The sequence below is a fragment of the Melospiza melodia genome, chromosome 2 (assembly GCF_035770615.1).
Source record: "Melospiza melodia melodia isolate bMelMel2 chromosome 2, bMelMel2.pri, whole genome shotgun sequence".
NCBI lineage: Eukaryota > Metazoa > Chordata > Aves > Passeriformes > Passerellidae > Melospiza > Melospiza melodia.
Window position 1 is genome coordinate 126,144,025 of NC_086195.1, and position 21,819 is coordinate 126,165,843.

General features: G+C 40.2%; 1 protein-coding gene across 10 annotated transcripts in view; it reads right to left on the minus strand.

Annotated features, from left to right (window-relative positions):
• The window catches only part of MCF2L (MCF.2 cell line derived transforming sequence like), a 146,832-nt gene that overhangs the window by 49,139 nt on the left and 75,874 nt on the right, over positions 1-21,819 (minus strand). For all 10 annotated transcript variants that reach the window (XM_063149931.1, XM_063149928.1, XM_063149939.1 and 7 more), the window contains 2 exons: positions 18,490-18,573; positions 7,916-8,030 (listed from right to left, as the gene is read on the minus strand). In XM_063149931.1, the coding sequence (XP_063006001.1) occupies positions 7,916-8,030; positions 18,490-18,573 (199 nt within the window). The remainder of the gene's footprint in view (positions 1-7,915; positions 8,031-18,489; positions 18,574-21,819) is intronic.

Below are 21,819 nucleotides of genomic sequence, written 5' to 3' on the forward strand. Positions count from 1 at the left end.
CCCCACTCAGATTCAGAGATATGGGCATGAGTATCTTCCTTGATTGGTCCCTATATCTGCTCTTTATCTCCTGTGCTCCTTTAGGTCCTCAAATCAGCCTCTCTTCCACTTTCAGCAATTCCTCCTTAACCACGACTGATTGGAAGGCAGTAATGCTGGCTATCTTCTATCATATATGCTGACCTTCTTTCTGCTCCAAAAAGCTTTTGCTGTTGGGGGGGAAGCTGAGGGAATGTAGCCAGGGTTAAAAATAACAACTAAACTGTCCAGGCATCATCATCTGCCTGGGCCTGGACATCTGCTTGTGCCATGTGCACTCACTGCATTCCATGGTACCCATCAACCTTTTTTATAACTGCACAGATTCAGAGAATGACTTGGGGTGAAAGGGGCCTTAAAGATCATCGAGTTCTGCCTGCCCAGAAATTCACAAATTTTATCCCACCAAGGAGCTAAAAATCAGAGCTACCTTAATGCATTATTGCAGGTAAAGGAAAAATTGTTTTAACAAGCTGTTGCTGAACAAATCCCTTTTAGTGTGTGAAATTAAGTAAAATAAGAGTTTTTTAAGGAAGAGCTATAATTTTCTAAATGGAAAACACAATGTGATTTCTTCAGGTCATGCAGAGCTGCTTTTAGAAGGACTGTTTGAAGAAAGACAAGAACTTTGAGGACTCATTTAGACTTAACTACAGATGGCTGAAGTAGGTCACGTTATCCTGGAGGGACAATTAAGGATAAATAGGTCAATAAAGGCAAAAGGGCTCTATGTCAGTTTAGGCTTAAGTAAATTGAGCAACAGAAAGCCTGTGTGGCCCTCATTTTAGAACTATTAAGTCCAACTCCATAAAACATTTTTACACCTATTCAGAACTGCAATTTTAGAATTATAGATATCTCCAGGACACTGCAACAACCACTAATGCCACTGCACAAAGTATTGGAACAACTTTACAGGGAATGCTGCACAATTTATCTTAGAACTGGGCCATTACACTTAAATAGGGTGTTAAATTCTCTGAATTTGATACTGGACTAATCAAAACCTCTGTGTGACAGTCCAGAATTTTAGTAATTAACTTTCACAATTTTACAGTGCTTAATTTACTTTGTCTCATTAGCAGACTAAATTTACCACCTGATGGTGCGTGTCATACATGCTACCCAAATCCTCTAAACCCTAAAGGTGTAAATGGGATTTAAAGACTGGAAAGGCTTTACCTTTACAGGGCTGGGCTTTAAAACAAGTTTAAGGCACTTATAAGGTGGACAGGTACTTATAAGGTGGACATTGAAACAAGTGTAAATATTTTTAAACCCAGTAAAAATTCAGACTCTGAGTAACGATCTGGTCTTTGACCTTAATCTTGTGAGGGTATGTATCTGACCAAAAGCTTTGGACTACCACTTAAGTTTACAACACTCTTACTTCAAACCTAAGACCTTATCCTGTCTGCTTACAGCAACATATGGTATTTACAACTGTTTGGCAGCTGTGCTCTGAGAAAGGAAGGGTACACACAGCGTGACAGATTTTGCTAGAAGTCCTGGGATATTCTCACTGACAAATTTGAGGGGCTGCCAAAGTAACAGCAGGGTACAGGTTCCATATCTTCAGCCTGGATTGTAATCCAACAAAGAGGAGAGCAGGGAAATTAAGCACAGCTGACAGAAATAAACTCTGAAGCTTCAAAGCTGTTGCTCAGCACGTCAGTATGAACTGTCAGGGCAGCTGTTTTTTGGCACTTCTTTCCCATTATGTGATGATGTTCATCCCTGGCACTCCATAAAACAAAATTGCTTAACTGTTAGCTAGTGGTGGGCTGCCCATTCAGTTGGCAGATAAATGAGCAAACACAGGCTGTTACCTTCTGACACTGGCTCCTTGCAAGGTCTGCTGGACCCTGATGGACTTACAGGCTCAAAACACAGCATTACCCCAGCACTGCTGCCTCTGCTTTCAGAGCACAGAGGTGGACCTGTGCCAAGAAGACTGGCCAGGCCCAAGCTGTGCGAGCCCTGAGCTCCCCTGTGTCCCTAAACCAAGCTTTGCTAGCTCCAGCAACACCCATGCCATGCTGCTGCCTGTCCCTCTGGTCCCTGCCTAACCCGACCTCATCACACTTCGCTGTGCCCACACAGATCTGAGCCCACTGAAAGGCTTAGCACACACATTTCTCTTTCTGTTTCCCAGTGTTATCCCAAACAATGGGAAGCTGGTATAGCAAACAAGCAAACCCTTAGCAACACCTCACTCCTGAGCTTTGGAACTGTCGGACATCAACGCTTTGGAGGTCATCTTGTTCTGTTCCATCCCTTGGACAGGATGGCTCCCTAGCTTCCTACACCACACAGTACCAAAAACAACAGGATTTTTTAGAAGGCTACATGGTGTTCAAGCACTTGTAAACCCTCAGGGATCTCAAAGAAGGGAACACTCTCCCAGCCAGGAAACTGATGGACACCCTTCAAAACAGGAAACTGCTGAACATGCCAAGTTAACCTGAGTTATGCTCAAGATCATGCAGTAGGACAGGATAGCATTACAAAGACAAATTGTACAAGGCTCTGTCAGAATACAAGGAAAAAAGGCCCATTAGCATACTTAATCAACAGCATGGGACTCAAACAGGCCATCAGAAACCATTCTGAATTTTTTAATCTACACTACTTATTTCTCCTGAAAGGGATTTTGCGTTTAAGACTTAGCTTTACACTTTTAAAATATTAGTTTTCCAATCTCTTGTGACCACAAGAATCTTAGCTTGCTTTCTTTGTTCAAAGATGAGTTTATATGAGCAGGAAAGAAAAGCATTAAAACTATACTCTTTTGTTCTCATAAACAGCATATTGTTTTCTAATTGCAGTAGAAACTGCTAATTAACCAGAAGCAAAACCATATGTTGAAGAATACTGTGTAGTTAAGTTTTTTTTAACCACTGCAATTATCTATTAATTTCTTTTGAAGCAAGTTCTCATGCCACTACCCATGTTTGGTAAATTCATATTCCAACAATGTGTACACACTTAAGCTAGTAAAATGCATTTCAAGAAACAGCTGTGATGAGGAGAAATTAAATATTAATAACACCTGCCTTCAAGGTGCACTGCAAATCTTAGAAATCAATTTGCCAGAATCAATAGAAAAATGGAAAAAAAACCCCCAAACTTTAAAAACAGAGAACACTGAATGCCCTGAAATGCAACATTCTTCCTTCAGCCTCAGTACATGTGGGATGTCAAAGGAACAATGCACAGCTGCTTGTCCCACTATGCAGTAAGAATGATGGTGTTTGGAGGTAATTGGGCTTTTACTCAGCTAAGAGAGAAGACAACCTTCCTCTGCATGGCCTTTTTCTCTACTGAGCTCAGCAGTCATCCCCAAAGGACTCACAGACTGAAGTAACAGGAGACATTCTCGGCAGAAAGAGAATCAGACCAACCACATGGACATTATAAAATCCCAAAATATCCCAAAAGGATGCAAGACATGCCTGACCTCTACTGAAATGCAGTTGAATTTAAAGTTGTCACCTCTTACAGACGCTTTATCTAGAGATATTACTGCATTCTACAACTCCATTGATAAGACCTATTAATTCATGTGGATCAATATTTACATGTTAACTATTTGTAGCAATTCAGCATTTCAGTTAAACTACTCTTCCTAGAAAGTACTGCCTTGTGTACTGCCAAGGATCCTCCTACTTGGGTAGCCTATGTATCTTTTTAAGACAATTCTCACCTTTTTAATAAAACTTCATCTTATATTTCAATAACAATAAAACAAGTATTTGCTAAAAGGAAAAACCTGCTTCAGAAGCATTATGCAGATACCTTACAACATATATTTCAATACCAAAACAGAAGTTATGAAAGCATTAGCTGCAATCTTCTGCTGTCTATTGTTGTCATCCTTAATCCACTGTTCTGCCTGACAAAGCAACGATCTTTCCGTACACATGGTACATGACTGTTGTCACACATTATGCCAACAATCTGTACTGAGATTGTTGAATATTTTGAGATTACTACAAACCTTGTTAGACATCATATTTTATCCAGCCATCTACAGAACATTAATTTACCTTGCAACACTAACAACACCCACCTGAAGAACACGGTTCAGCTTTCTGCTTAATGTTATACAGTTGCACCCAGGTTAACTCAGTATCTTTAAACTGAGATGAGGTATTCCCTTTCCACTGTGTCCTTTCTTAACATCCTCACATATCAGGCATTTACACATCTAAGCACATGCTAATGGCTCTACTATTTACTCCATTCCACTCCATGATCATCTAAGCTGACAGCATGCAACTTTTAATAGTTCTATTCCTAAATGCAACATACTTCACAAGATATTTTTGTTTCATGATTAAAGTTTACTGTGAAAAAGACAAGAGAAAGTTCACACAGAAAAAACTTGCAAAACTGAGTGTTTATATAATACAGAACAAGAACACAGTAAGAAGTGACAAGCGCATGTTTATCTATAAAATTAGAAGGAAGAAAAGGGTAGGTTGAGAGGTTTCAGTTTTTCCTCTTTCAACAAAGTCCTAAGCTAGCCTTCTTTCACTTGGGAAGAGATCTTGAAAACCTGAAGTCACTCTAAGATTTATATCAGTAAATATACTATTGGGTGAACTCTACTGCAGGGGACAGAAAGATCTTCTTATGAGGCTCTCAGTAGCTCCTTACTGTCATCCCCATGAAATATAGTTTCCCTTAACATGTGACTCCGGGCAGTTGGACAATGCTTGAGCTACGGCTGCCAACACCTTGCTGTGATCTTGCACAGGGCCAAGTAGATCAAGAAGTTTTCTGAGGAACTGGGGTGGCTCCAGATGTGTCTGTGCTCTGCAGTCTGTGCTCTTAGAAAAGTCCATTTGCCCTTAGTCTGTCAGAACAGCCAAAAGACTGAGTTACCTCTCTGATAAATGAAATGACAATAACCTGAGAGAGCAGACCATGCTTAAGAGCTGTGGCTGCATTTCCAGCCTTTCTGTAAATGTGCACCCCCTACACTTCTTTAACCAACTGACAAACTAAAAGCTAACTGCCTCCACTTCCTTTAAAAGCCCCTTCCAAAGCACCTAAAACAGTATCTCTGAACACTAAGATAGCAGGAAAAATCCTACCTTACACCACCTTTAAGAGCTCAATAAATATCAATATTAATAAATATAAGAGCTCTAGAAATATCCCAATTCAAGAATTGCAGTCACTGATGTTACACATATCAATACATGTAACGTATCAACAGCAAAATATCTTTCACAGGGATGTATGCTGGCATCTGGCTAGTGTCATTTCTGTAGTTTTTTATTCCCATAAACCTGCACAAGGTCTCAAAACACAATTTTACGCTATAAGCTACTGACACTGCTAGTGAAGATATCAGTCAGGAATATCCTAAGCCCTTTGAGATTTTATTGATTCTCAGGCACAAAAAGGTGGCAAATTTATCAGTATCTCAACAACAGTATTATTTTTACAAGATTTGAAATTGAACTGTTATCACTTTAAACCTAGAGAACCGTTATATTCGCAAGAGTGAATACCTTACTCTTAACATCTAGAACAGCTGGGCCATCTCCTTTGTTTACAAGGAACACTCCTCACTTTCTAAATACTTATGAATTAAAGAAACAAGAAAATCAGAAGAACAGCCAGACTTAAAGAGTGACCACTTCTGGCTCAATACTCCCAGAGCAATTGTTGTCAGGTAGGAGCAACTGACATAAAAACCTTCAGAAAATCTGCTCCTATCAAAGTGGTGTGCTGGGACGCACTCAGTGCTCCCCCACCATCCCAGATGCTGTTTGTTCTGATCAGAATTTCTCACATGAACTCCACTCTGTGCAGAAGTTCAGTGGGCCACCATGAAGTGCACTACCAAGGACTTTCAAAAGGAGAAGCAGATGTGAATTCAGAATATAATTATTTGCAGAAACAGTACCCAAGACACGATCAAGGGACGCCTAGCACCATGCAGTTTAACCATCACCAGGATAAACAAAGGAAATGCAAATGCTGGCTGTGAGCTTCAGAGTTTCATTCCCTGACAAACTGAGGATTAAGAAGTACAACCAGGAGGGGCTGGTTACATCAAGTACAACTTGATGAGGGTGGACTCCATCTCCTACTCCAGATCTTTGCCAAGGACATCACACAGCATGGATACATACAGTTCCCTGAGGAAAACTGTCTCCAGATAAAACATCAGTCAATAAACACCTCTTTTTGAACCAGATAATCCAACCACTTTCTTACCCACTCGGGAGCCCACCTGCCAAAATGTAACAACTCAAGGTGAACAGAAGAGTGGTGGGGGAGACTGAGAAGGAAGTCTTGCTTAGGGGGAGGCAAAAAACATGCCCAGCTTTGCTTCATTGATGCATCCAGTATTGTCATGACAGAAATAGGCTGGTCAAGCACTATTACTGTTGTTTAATTCATGCTGGCTACTCCCCACCACCTCCTTCTTTTATGTGCCCAAGTGTGTTTTAAGAGGACTCACTCCATAATTTTCTCACAGATCAAAGTGGCATTACCTCTAATCTCCAAACCTTTCAAGGATTATACAGAGCAAACTTACTATGACACTGGTCAGCATCTTCACCACTCTCAAAGCAGCTCATCTTATCCCAAACTCTAGATTTGGGTCAAGACTTCTCAAGAGATGCTTGATTTTGTCCTCAGCCATTGCTTGTCATTCTCCTCCTTGAACTTTCTTTCTGTACACAGAGGCCTGGCAGACACTGGCAGAGAAGACTGCAGTGAAGAACTCAAGTGTTTCAGCCTCATCTTTATTGACTGCTGCTAATTTGCCCAGTCCATTTAGCATAGGTCCTTGTTTATTCCTGTACCACTAAAGCAGGAGAAGTTTTTTCGACTGGTCCGTGATGTCCCGTTCTTCTCGTCCCTCATCTCCAGGTGTGCTTTGACTTTTCTGACGCCATCCCGACATTTGTGGACAATGTATCTACATTCTTCCTTTGTAGCCTGTCCCTGCTTTCACCTCTTGTACGCTGCCTTTGTATCTCAGCTCAGGCACAAGTTCACTTTCAGACAGTGGGGTCAGCCTCCTGTTACGTCCATTCACATTCCAGGACGTGCCTCTCTTGTACTTGGAGAATACTGTCCTTCAAAACTTGGCAGCCTTCCACAGCAGATTTACCCTTCAGAGCTGCCTTCCTTTATATCCCACCTACCAGTTCCCTGAATAAGCCCAAAATTTCCTCTCTTGAAGTCTCTAGAGTATGTACTTTATTCTGCTACTTGCCTTACTCACTTCCATCAAGATTTTGAGCCCACTATTTCATTCATTAACAGTCTACCAACAAAAATAATTATATTTTTGGAGAGCCCATTGGTAGTAGCACTATTTGCCCTCTAAGAGAGTCAGAATTAATCCTGGGGCCTGCTTTGCACCATCAAGCAAAGCTCTGGAAGTCTGCAGACACGATACATTCAGCACAGCCAGGGAGCAGCTCAAGTGGTGAGGACAAACCTCTGTATGTAGATGCAGAGTGTTCCCTCACTGAGTAATATCCTGAGCAACACCCAGGAATTAGCATGCTCTGCCAAAATTATACAGGTGCTCACTTAAAACTCTGAATATTGCATTCTAAGATACAGTGACATAGGAGGACAATGTCCATCATGGGACCTATATCCACACATACCAGGAAGTAATTTTCTGATGAAATATAAATAGCAGCATGTCATTTATCTAACAACTACCTTAGACAGCTGTCACTAACCAGCACTTACTGACACTGCACCCTAAGCCTAATTTTCCTTTTCTTTAATTAAATACCAAGCCTGACTTTTACACCAGATGTCAGGGATCAAATGTGGAAAGTCCCTTAGCAGATAAAAGCTTATTTTCTTCTAGACAGGTGCTCACCTTGGAATGCTTGTCAGGTAGGTCAGAACATTCTGAAACTCTTTTTCAGGAATCTCACTGAAAGCTGGATAGTCTGGAAAGGTGATAACAGGGCAGCCATCTCCCCCTCTTCCACCTACAAAAGAAGCAGCAAATGTGTTTACATGCAAGTCTCTTTACCCAGACTGAAAGACTGAAATTTCCCACTGATAAAATAACTGCATTTTTTCCTCTCTCTCTCTTTTTTTTTTTTTTTTTTTTTTTTTTTTTTTTAGGGCTCATGTGTGGACAGTTTATTCTGAACAGTCTGTCTCTTCTTCAGTGCTTAGGAAGTTTTATAGAAAGGACTTTGTTACACCCCATTCACGAAATGAATTTTTTTCTGGACAAATGTGAGCAGTTCTGACACCAGATGGCAGTGCATCTTCTGATAAACATCAACTGCATCTAAGTAGCAGCAATTCAGAGAAAGAAAGCAACCAACTTAGAAACAAAAAAGTTAATTCAGAATTAAGTAGGTGAATCTCCATTTGGAACTGAACTCAACGCTCTCACCAGTTGGAACTCATTCATGCAACACCCCCTATCCTGCTCAGTGGCTGCTTTGTTTCCAGGTTGGTGAAACAGAAGGGGCAGAACATTAAAACAATGGATGCAGGTGTTTCAAATGAGATTTCCCATTCCCAGATGTTGTACAGAACGTGAAGCAGAGCTGAACACCTACACTGCAGCAGAGCTGCTGAGGAGCTGGATACCATTACATGTATCTTTCCTGGCATTTGCACCACTGGGTACAATTCACAGACACAACGCTTCTTCATGCACTTCACATATATTTTTATATGCAAAATGTAACAATTTCTTTTTTACAGGCATTATTAGTGTTTCATGTCTTTAGCAAGCATATATTCATAAAGACAGGTAGGACAAGGGGCTTCATAAGCCCTAGCAAGTGCATGAAGTTAACTGTTCTGGGCTGACAGGAATACACTGCTGGGAAGTTATCTTTGATTCATAGTTCAACAGGAGAGGAAAAACAACAAAAAATGCTGTTATAAGATAACAAGGATATTTTTTTCCAGCCTTGAAATCTGGTAACTGTGCAGAAACCAGAATTAAACTGTATTAACAGCACCAATTATGAGAGCAACAGTGACTTGTGAAGATTATTACCCACTTCCAGTCCCTTTGCCTCTAACCTCACAGGAAAAAGAAGAGAAATATTTGACCTCAGATTCATTTGATAAAAGAAATCACAACTTCCCTCCAAAACACATGTAATTAGAAGAGCTGAAATAGTATCTTTATGTTAATTTGTGGTGAATCTGATTTCCATTTACCAGCTTACAGATGGCATAGTGCTGTCACTGTGAAGCTCTTGGAATCAAAATACATGAAAAAAACAACATGCTTTGGATGTATTTAAACAACAACAAAATGCAACTATTATGCAAATATCACAAGTTTGCAAATATGACCTTTATGACACATCCAAACATGGCAACACTGAGTCAAGGGAGCTAATTTTAGCTATACAAATTTTCACAACACAAATATAAGTTAAGACCAATTTTGACTCTACTGGTTTTTGTTCAAGCTCTCACAACTAAAGCATTTTCCTCTGTTGTTAAAAGCATGATAATGATTATTTCTGTTGCTTATGAAGCATTCTGCTCTCTCTAGAGAAACTATTTTTAGGCACAATCATACACTATTTGTGGTATCTTCATTGGTTACTTTTTTTGTTCTACTTATCATCTATAAATAGGACATATGAAACAAAAGAACAACAACAATAGACTTGCAGGACATGTCCTAAAAGCAGAAGTCTGGATGAGGATTTTCAGGAAGTTCCCAGACCAGCACTGATTGTCAAGGGCAAATAGAGCCATCCTGCCTGGAGACTGCCAATTAATTTTCAGTTTCTAGTACAGCCATCTGTGGTTATCTTGGGTGGAGATGACTTTCCCCTGAGCTCTTAGAATCAGTTCTTCACTGATTTTTCTTTGCAGTTTCCCTGCTGGGCGATTGGAGCACACATTTACCTTCAAATGCTCCTCAAGTGTTTTTCCTTATCAGAACCCTGCTGCTCAAAACAGTTTAGGGCAGAGTGACCTGAAATGCTAAATAATGAGAAATTCTGTAAATTTCAGCTATAACATCACTGACTTACAGAAGCTGCTCTCTATATTGCAACTTTATGGGTTGGATTTGATGATCTTGAAGGTCTCTTCCAACCTAGTGATTCTGTGATTAAATACATGGACATCAAGGAAAGACAGGTCACTCTTGCCAAAGCAGCTGCTGCTTTAAAATGAACATTTGCCAGAGAAACTTACAAAATGGCATGGGAAATAAAGTAAAAATCCTACACATTAATTGTGTTTATATTAAATATTAGAAATAGTGAGTTCACTTTTTAAAGTGTCCTTTATTTCTTAATGAACCTGATGCAGCAAGAAATTGTTTTCCTACATTCAGAATCATTCTTTTCTTCCTCATTTTTCTTTACCTCTGCAAAAGCAGCATTACATAGTTCATAAAATTAGCTGTGTCAAATGTGATTTTCTTCTCTTCACCCAGAAATAAACCAAGTCACAGAACTTAGGGCGAGGAGATAAAAAATTTAGGAAGCTTGAGGGTTTTTTTTGTTGTTGATTTTGGTTTTAGCGAGAGGGAAAGCATTCCAGTGAAAAGTACTGAGCAATTTCACTTCTCTTATGCTTTTTGAAACACAGGTTTAAGGCAAAAAATTCAGACATCTTATTAAAACAAATTCACATAATAATCTTCCAGCACCTCAGAATTATATACACCTGATTATGAAAAAAAACACAAATGAATTTGTGAGTGCTACAACTCATGCAAGTAATTCAACACATACAGAATAGTTTTTAAAATAAGTTACTGCAATTTTAATCACCATACAAAAAAATTAGTAATTTAACAGCAATATTTCAATAAATTCAGGTCAGTTGGTACAGTGACTAAACCTAACTATCTTAGTCCTAACCTCTGGAAAATTTTCACATTCCCATCTTTCATATTCCCCTCTAGCTCAGAGTCCTGAAATTGCAGTTACACTGTTGAACACCCTTAACTGATGTGCTCTACAAGTTCTGTCCACAGAGGCACACACAAGCCTGCTCTCCTATTTCTAGTCTTATACAGTGATGCACTACACAACTGGAACTTAATATTTTAGGTGTTTTTAAGACAAGTATCTGAGAGCATTATGAGCATTTTCTTAGTCTAATCTCAGTCCTGTTTTTTTTTAAACACAAATTTTGGAAAGTATAACAAATCCCCTTATTTTTGTTTAAAAAATTCTGAGCACTGTTCTGACTATGAAATTGTCAGATTGAATGGATCTAGAGAAAGATGTCTTTTCCCACAGCAGGGTAGGGACAGCCTAGATGATCTTTAAAGGTTCCTGCCAACCCAATCTGTTCCGTGATTCTATGAAAATTATGAAATACATTCGGGATCATTTCTCTATGAAATATTAAACAAATGCCACTTGAGTGCCAGCTTTTGTTTTATGTTTACTGCACAGAGCAGAAGAGAACACATCAGTCCTTAAGTGGGTGCAATCAGTCTGCAGACATACTACCTGAAACAATGCCCAAGAATTCCTTGATGTTTGTCTTATAACATGAAGCTGGAGAAATCTTCTACAGCTCAGAGCATTATTACTTTCTGGGCTACAAATGCAAGAACCATAGAAGTAGAGAGGACTGAAGCTTATTTCAGCAATTAAATAAAATAAAAATACCACACTGCTTTAAATTAAGCAGATCTGCTTCCATCCTATTTCTGTGAGTATTCACTAAGAGAAAACTTTGTTATTATCTGACTTATACATGACTTTGGCAGTCTATTCACATGAAAATTCTTGAAGAGATTAAGTGTCAAAACAAATTGCCTTCATAAAATGGTAATTTTTCAGTGGATAAACCTCAAAAATTCTAGCAAAGCCCTGCTAGGTGGAGCTCTTCCAAACAGATCTACGAGCCTTGGTCTAAGGTCAGTTTTTACAACAGTGACAGCCCTGTGTTTTGGAGAAACACACATTTTAAAAACATTGAATTGTACTAGCTCCACAGACCATGGCAAAGTGACTAAACTGTGCTTAGAAAATAGCACTTCATTTTCCTAGGTTTTGAACACAATTAATACCAGCAATATCACCAACTGCTAAAATTGTGTGTACCCAGAGCATCGTGGACTTGTGGATGAAAACAATAGAAAAAATAACCATGGGAAACTAGCTGTGCTATTGTGAGATGGCACTGGTAAAGTTTCCCTAAGTCCCAGTGATTTAGCATTTACTCCTTATATTCTGTGACAGCTAATTTTTCCCATCACCGTTGCTATGTCTTCTGCATTCGTTTTCTTTTTTGATAAGCAGGTTGGGTCATAGAGGAGTGCTAACCCAAGGAAATTGCACTTTCAGAATTTCTAATCAAGAGGCAGATTAGTAACTTGGTATCTAAAAACAATCGCAAATGAGACATAATTAGTATTCTTTTCAATTTAAAAAAGCATTGACACAGAAAATTACAAAACTTGTGTATTGAACATCTGCTAAAAACCACACACACAAGTGCACAGGCACACAAGCACAGAGAAAAGGGTAATTCCCCACAGCCCTGTAGAAGACATGCTAGTTGTTTGGGATTTTGTATGGACAGCAAAGTTTGGCAGCAACAAAGAAATTGCTTGGACTTACTTCCAGGAAGGATGAGTAAGATTATTTTGTAATGTTTCCCTAACTAGTCTGCTCCTGTTTGCATAAATAAAAAGGTCTTCTCAAAAGTACTCTCACCATCCCCACAAAAAGGAAGTAGCTGGATATAATTAGATGAGAGGGCAAAGATTTTGGCCTGATTCTATAATGCAAGAACATCAGCCTTGTTGAATGGCTCAGATCTACAACTTTAGATCAAAAGACACTGCTTAAAAATTACAGTCCTGTCAAAAGTGAAGTCCTCAGTGACTGAGGAAGGGCTTACTTCAGATTTTTTTTTTTACTACTGTAGTGGTTCACCTATTATGCTTGTGCATTTCTGATAAGGAGTTTCTCCTTTCTGCTTGCATAATATACTTAACTGGAGAATTCAGTATTTGAAATTACATGTAGACTTCAATGAGGGAATGGATAAAAGCTTCACTGCATATCCTTTGCAAAGAAAAACAGATTGAAGGGGAATTTATTAAAATGTTCTTTCCTTGAAATGAGAAGTTTTACTTGCATAACTTCGCAAGCTGCGTTCTGCTCAAGCTGATCAGCAGCAAATATACTGGCTTTAAAATTGGATTGCAATACATAAATTTGAATCTGAACATATTTGAACTGGAAATCTCTTAGCCAAGGATTCACTTTTTCCCTTTATCTATTTCTTTACTACATTTTTGCTTTGATTTTTCAAAATCTCTCCAGACAGCAGGTTTAGCAGAGTAAATAAAAAAAAAAACAGTAGTTAAGCTTACACCTGTGCAAGGCAAAGATTGCTAAGCAATACCTCTTCCACTGCCCATACACAACATAGATACTGTCTACATTATATCACTAACAGAAGTAAGGCTGATATTTTTAGCCAGCTGTTGCAATTTATGTGGTACAGGATCCACTCAGAAATTCTCAAAGGTAATTTCACAGACTCAGCAGCCAGAGCTACTTCAATGGGAACAGTCTGACCAGTGAGGAGTGGTCAGGTCATTCCCACAGAGGAGAGCAAGTGGAGAAAATAAACTCAGACAAAGTGAGATACTTACTATTTACAATGATAAAGGTATGAGCATATGTGTATATTTATAAATCAAAGGTACAAACATTTTGAAAGCTAGTACCAATGTAAAATTTTTCAATGGCAGGAAAAACAACTAGGAATCAATAGATAAAAATGCAAATAGCATGAACTCATATTTGTATTTCCTTTAATGGAAACACTTTGAAGTTGTTCAATGTATAAATAGGCATTCAAAGGAAAGGGAGTTAAATAACTGGCTCAGCACTCATGGTGGCCAAGAGTCTCATTTGCACATCACATAGCTTGAATGATTTAAGATGCATATCAACATACACAGGTGTCTGTATGCTCTTCTCCATCTACATTTATTTTAACACATCTGCACACCAGTGGCAGACAAGCACAAGGCTGGGTGGGTATGAAAGTCACACAGCAATCAGGGGAAAAGAAAGTACTTATGAAAGAAAATATAAAACACAAATGAAAGACTGAGGAATACATAAGGAATACATTTTCCAGATACTTTTAAATGGATCTTACACTGTCCTTCACGGGATTAAAAAAAAAAAAAACAAACAAAAAAAACCCAAAAACCAACAAGCAAAAACAAAGGCAGAAGACCCTTTCAAATGTGGAAGAAAAATTAGTTACACTAATAGTAACTAAAGAAAACAAAGGTAAAAGAGGTGAAACACTGCTCTGTGTAGATGCAACACTTGGTATAGCCTAGCAACAACAACACTAACAATTTTAGCCCAGATAAGGACCTTGTTCCACAGAAAGAAAAAACTCCAAGGCAAAATGTAAACAACTGTGCCTGAGGTAAAATATTAACTTTAGGTTTTATAAATTTTGTGTGTGAAGGATTATTACAAGCCTCATCCACAGCTTGCCCCACCATTAGATTTAAGCTGAACACGACTGCTGAGCAAGAGCCAGTCTGCAGGAGAAGTGAGCACCTCGATTTCATTGCACTTGGATATCTTTACTGACAAACTGAAGCATTAGTGGAAGCTTTTACTTAATTTTGTTTCATTTCAGGTCTAATTTGGATATTCCTGCAGCATTTCCATTACGATCCAGCACAATGAGGGACACAAATAAGAAGTGACCCCGATGGAGACTAAAACACAGAAAGCAGCTCAGGAAGGGACACAGCCTCTAGGACAGAGGCAGACTGGGTTTCATTCCCTGTTCAAGCAAGTGTCCCATGAGACCTAGATACATCCTATTAGAGAAACTAAAGCAATTCTCAAGTATTGAGAACTGAATTGGTGTTAAAAAGCCAACAACTAAAATCAGAAATGTATCTAAGACATTCAGCAATATCTGCAAACCTACTATTTTACCAAAGGCATTAGTAATCTATGGACTTTCATTTTAATGAGTTTTATGCCATGTACTTAGATTCTATTTTCGAGGCAACAGTAATAAGCAAAAAGTCTCATTCCCACACTGGGAATGTCTTAAGTGGCCTTAGAGCAAAGCCCCTCTTAAGATCAACTGTAACAACAATCAAATTGTACATAAATCAAGTACCAAAACGTTGGCTCTGTTCCTTCATTCACAGAACCTGTAAAACCACTATTTGGTACAGCGCAGAGAATTAACCATCAACAAGCATCCTGCAGGAGAACATTAGGATAGAGAAAACAACTCCTTAATTCCAAAGTGAAATGAAAATGCCTAACGCTCAAGTTTCCCAAGAATAATAACGTACAACGATCTAGTCACAGTAATGCAGCTGACCTATTCCTTGAGACAAATAAAACAAAATTCTAATTGACATGAGTGTGGATAGATAGAAGAAAATAGAATGAGGAATGGCCGCTCTTACTAAGCCCCACTGCCAGGTGGATTTATTGAGTGCTGAAGACACTTGTGGATTTGTGAACTCAACAACTCCTCTACCATAGCCACCAGTTTTCCCCCTCACTTCAGAGGGGCAAAATACAAACCCTACTTACAGTTTCATATATAGGCTGATTCTTGCATAACACCCTTATGAGACATTTTCTGCCCATGGATAAGAATGAGCTTGGAAAGTCAAAAAAATAAATTTCCAGAGAAGAATTGTAGCTTAAACACTATAATCTCAAATGAAGCATGAACAGCCAACTTCAGAAAAAATATCTTATTTTCCAAGTGCTACCACCGCCCCACAGAAAACACAGTCACTACTGCAGACCCACAGTTTAGCTTGTGTAGCAGAAATAAATCATAATTAATAGTTAATTATGAGTATAACAAGGTTCAGTGAGTTCTTGCCAAGTAAAGTATTCCATTGTTTCATTCCCCTATGTCTCTGGATTCCATGCTGGATGGGATTCAGAGGGAGAGGGAACAGTCATAGAGTCCATCTGTAGTTCAGAGAAGTAAATTTCCTTTCTGCTGAAGGATGCAGAGCAGCTCTGCAAAGCCACTGATCCTCTCCATTTTTGTGTATTGAAGGGAGGGAGGACAGGGCCATAACTCCAGCAAGTTCACAGCTGCACATCTGCAAGAGCTTTTACCGGCAGAAGACAGGAGAACAAACTCAGAAGCTTATCAGGCACCTTCCTCCACTCAGATGATCAGTGAGCAGAGGCACCATCTCCCTTTGCCATTATCATTCAGCCATGGGCTCAGCGTGGAGATGGACCAAGCTCAGCAGCCAACACTGCCTAGCACAAACACAGCCCAATCACCCAAACACTGCATGGCACAAACACAGCCCAATCACCCAAACACTGCCTAGCACAAACACAGCCCAATCACCCAAACACTGCATGGCACAAACACACACAGCCCCATCACCCAAACACTGCATGGCACACACACAGCCCCATCACCCAAACACTGCATGGCACACACACACACAGCCCCATCACCCAAACACTGCATGGCACACACACACACAGCCCCATCACCCAAACACTGCATGGCACACACACAGCCCCATCACCCAAACACTGCATGGCACAAACACACACAGCCCCATCACCCAAACACTGCATGGCACACACACACACAGCCCCATCACCCAAACACTGCATGGCACAAACACACACAGCCCCATCACCCAAACACTGCATGGCACAAACACACACAGCCCCATCACCCAAACACTGCCTAGCACAAACACAGCCCCATCACCCAAACACTGCATGGCACAAACACACACAGCCCCATCACCCAAACACTGCATGGCACACACACACACAGCCCCATCACCCAAACACTGCATGGCACACACACACACAGCCCCATCACCCAAACACTGCATGGCACAAACACACACAGCCCCATCACCCAAACACTGCATGGCACAAACACACAGCCCAATCACCCAAACACTGCATGGCACACACACACACAGTCCCATCACCCAAACACTGCATGGCACACACACAGCCCCATCACCCAAACACTGCATGGCACACACACAGCCCCATCACCCAAACACTGCATGGCACACACACAGCCCCATCACCCAGACACTGCATGGCACACACACACACAGCCCCATCACCCAAACACTGCATGGCACACACACAGCCCCATCACCCAAACACTGCATGGCACACACACACACAGCCCCATCACCCAAACACTGCATGGCACAAACACACACAGCCCCATCACCCAAACACTGCATGGCACACACACACACAGCCCCCATCACCCAAACACTGCATGGCACAAACACACACAGCCCCATCACCCAAACACTGCATGGCACAAACACACACAGCCCCATCACCCAAACACTGCATGGCACACACACACACAGCCCCATCACCCAAACACTGCATGGCACACACACAGCCCCATCACCCAGACACTGCATGGCACAAACACACACAGCCCCATCACCCAAACACTGCATGGCACAAACACACACAGCCCCATCACCCAAACACTGCATGGCACACACACAGCCCCATCACCCAAACACTGCATGGCACAAACACACACAGCCCCATCACCCAAACACTGCATGGCACAAACACAGCCCCATCACCCAAACACTGCATGGCACACACACACAGCCCCATCACCCAAACACTGCATGGCACACACACACACAGCCCAATCACCCAAACACTGCATGGCACAAACACACACAGCCCCCATCACCCAAACACTGCATGGCACAAACACACACAGCCCCATCACCCAAACACTGCATGGCACACACACACACAGCCCCATCACCCAAACACTGCATGGCACACACACACACAGCCCCCATCACCCAAACACTGCATGGCACACACACACACAGCCCCATCACCCAAACACTGCATGGCACAAACACAGCCCCATCACCCAAACACTGCATGGCACACACACACACAGCCCCATCACCCAAACACTGCATGGCACACACACACACAGCCCCCATCACCCACTGTAGAAGGCAGTCAGTGACACCAAGTCAAAAATCCTGCCCAGAACTCGATGCTGCATTTGTCTGAGCCCAGCACTGATGCTGTGGGGGAATGTGGTACCATGATGCTTCCCCACCACTTTGGTCACAACCAAGGTGCCAGCTTGGGCCTCAGTATCAAACAAGACAGCAGAGCCTGTGGCAGCTGGGGCTGTGAGCAGAGGACTGCAAGACCATAGCAACCATCCATGCTGCAATCTCCAGTTAAACTGAATGTTACCTGTAATTTTAAATTTTTTATTATACTTTAAAAAAATCTTTTAATAAATCCTTAAATAACAAGTCTTAATAGCCTGAATTTTGAGTTGCTCATTGATTTCTCATATAAAAGTCTTCAGAGACTGTGAAAGAACAGCAGGCTGTACCATGCATCTAAGCAACATGTCTAAGAGGGAACAACACAGTCTTACCTGACAGATAAGCAAATTGTTTCTTTAATTGGTCCTGAATATCTGCAGCATAGAGGGGAATGATATCCTGATGCATGATTTCATCTGTGAAGAGAAAAAAATTGCATTGCAAAGTCATTTAATGCAAAATTTCACAGCACACATTAAAAAAAATAAATCCCTACAACACAAAAGCTCAGAAAACTGTCTAACTTCTGAAAAATATGTGAAAATCTCTGAGTTTCCCACGTGTTTGCCAAGGGCAAAGTTTTCTTTGAATAGCACAAATATAAAAGAGGAATTTACATTTAATGACATTTAGAAGCAGTAGAGAACTGCCACTGAGCAAAACACTGTAGAATTAATATTCCTCAGGAACGATATTAAACAGTAGGATTTTTACGTATTATATTCAATTTTTATTAAAATCTTCTCAATCAAACAAAACCAAGAAACTCATGATTTCTCTAGCCTGTCATCTAGATTCAAATACCCCAAAAAAACCAGCATTAAATACGATAGGTAGAAGTGGCTTGAAAGTACATCCTTTGAAAGCACACACACACTCTCTACCTCCACCTGAAAAGAAACACTTAAGCTTTTATGTCAGCCCTTCCACTTCAGCTTAGTGACAACCATTCCACTTTCCCAACCCCTTGTTTTCTGTCCCAGTGTTTCAGCAGAGACATTTCCTACCACAAGTTTCCAGAGGTCAAGCAGAAGCCTAAGTTTCGCTGATACTGCATGGCAGAGTTGTTTCATTCATAAACTAAGATCTCATTTTTTACAAGGAAACAAGAAGTTTTACTCTTTTGCAATTCTTAAAAAATAATTATTCCATATATTAGCCTCATGGAATAGTACAAAAGAGACAACATAGCTTTTTCTCTAATTGGTTATGAACATTTCTTTTACTCTGACATTGTACTGACATTGAAGTTTTGGGTTCTAATGTACATTGAAGGAATGAATGTCATGTGAATTGAATGCCATTAAAATAGGTTTTGACACTCAGAGCTCTGAATGTGCAGAGGAAAAGTAAGTAAAAACCTAAAACTGCTATAAAGATAAGTGTCACCTGCAGTGAAGTACAAGCTGAAGTAGAGCTCTGGTCCTCAAGGACTTGCTGTCACTGATGTCTTTCAAATGCTAGATCGTGAGCAGACAGACACTTCTATGAGCAATTCTCACATATGTAAAACTCTGAAAACTGTAATTATTTGAGAATAGCAAAAAAGCCACTTTCAGTTACTTCTTCCACAGTAACTGTGGAAGAACTTATGCTGTGAAACAGAACTTCTCTGTTCTCTGTGGTCCCGTTGGGCAGAGGAAGACCCATGACCACTTTCAAGGTCACCCACTGATCAGAGCTATTTTCCCGCATCCGGCAAACTGCTGCCTGATCAGAAGACCTCTGCATACCAGGCTGTCAAATCCATAAGTGGATACATTTAACTCTCAAGTCATATTTCACCCAGACCTTCAGTTATGTCACCATTTCAATGTTTTCAACATAACACTGAACACAGATGTTTCAAACCTCCAATCTCAGATGGCCAAGTAATTTCCAGAAGAGGAATACCCCACTTCCCCAAAGGAAAAAGGATTTTAGAGTTTATTTTTGCTGTCTCCTTATGATACAAAGAGACCTCCTGCAGCAGTGTTTAAAAAACTACACAGCCTTGATTCTGCAAACCAATACCTGCAGGTGGACACGTTAACCTGAATATAAACTCTTACAGGATTAATGCCAATTTTTTGGTGTGAGATGGGGAAAATACCATCATCAGTCTATAAAACACCATCCTGGCTCAAGTCACAGGCAGCCATAATTTTCATTGCTGCACAGCATGGCATGAACTAAAATAGCTGAATTTTGCATATGTAAGTAAATACATGACACATTACACTCTCGGAGGCAGGACATTCCCAAGGAAGAGAAACTATTTATGTATCATTACATAAGGATCACTGTTTCCCCATGTAGCCCTGTGATGAATCCCACTGTGCCAGGTGAAGACCCAAGTCTAGATTTGATTGCTCCATCGTTCCCTCTGGTAGGAACAGCAGCTTTTTCCACCTGCACGGATCAGCCCCACAACACTGGTCAAATACCACTTCACTGAAAAGATAATCTCTTCCTGCCCCTGGTTTTAAAGTCAGTTTTAACTCAAATGTGAGAGCCTGTCTGTTTGCAACTGGAGGAGCAGCACAGTGTGCCCACTGACAGACACCAAACTGCTCTTCCTGCTGCACTCTCCTCCACCAAAGCCATCTCATCTTGCTCTTGATTTGGTTACAAGACATACTTCTAAAAGCCAAGTATGCACTAAAAACAGAGCTGATTTTCAATCATTTGAAACAACCAAAATAAAAAATAGCAGCACAAAAAAAGTGCAAGGAAATGCAACTCTTGGTATTGCCAAACAGGTCACATCCAGCAGCTCAACAGGATATGCTTGAACCCAGTATTATCACCCATAGATTTAGCCAGAAATCCCTCTTCAGTATGTTTTCCTTCAGAGGAGATGCAATTGTAAAGACTCATTGCTCTGCACTGTTTCTGTGACTTTTAGCATCCCTCTGGAAAAGAGAGCTCATCACAGTTTGTTTGGGGTTCAATCTGATTTCACTTCAAGGTTGTCCATCATTACTTCAAAATGCTGTTTCTTTAAAAGGATAAGGCAACAAAAGGCAGACATGCTAAATAGACTGTGAGAGCACACACTCCTTACTCTCATGGCCTTTGGGGAAAATATTTTCTTGGAAATATTCTTTAAATAAAGAACCTGCCACTTGCTACATTCTTTAGGGATCATTTCCATTTTTGTAAAGCTAATTAAGTGCGCATAAAAATACAGAATTATTGAAAATCTGCTGACCGTTTTGTAAGGAACTTTTATAGGATCAAGTTTCACTTGTATTGAATAGATTAAGATTCACACAGCCTATTATTTTGTTGTTCTACCTTTTCTGTTTTATACAGTATCTTCAGTGCAGAGACCTAAGAGTCTGTCTGTTTTACTGGACCCAAAATTCATTGCTGAAAAAAATTGCTCATAACAAAACATGCTTGAATAACCTGTCTTTCCTGAGGAGCTCTCTTAAAAGAAAGCCCCTGGAAATGATAGTGCATCTGGTATTGCAGGTGATAATAAACAGTAATACAAAGTTCTTTAAAATTACTACTGCTTTTTTATTACTATTTTTCAAACCCCAACACATAAAAAAGCTGGAAATGTGTAAAGTATTTTTTTTAAAGCTGATAACTGGAGGTTCTTTAAAAAAATCTTCACATGATCTAGTATTCAAATTATGAGTGTCAGAGAGGGCTGAAGTGTCACCTTACTA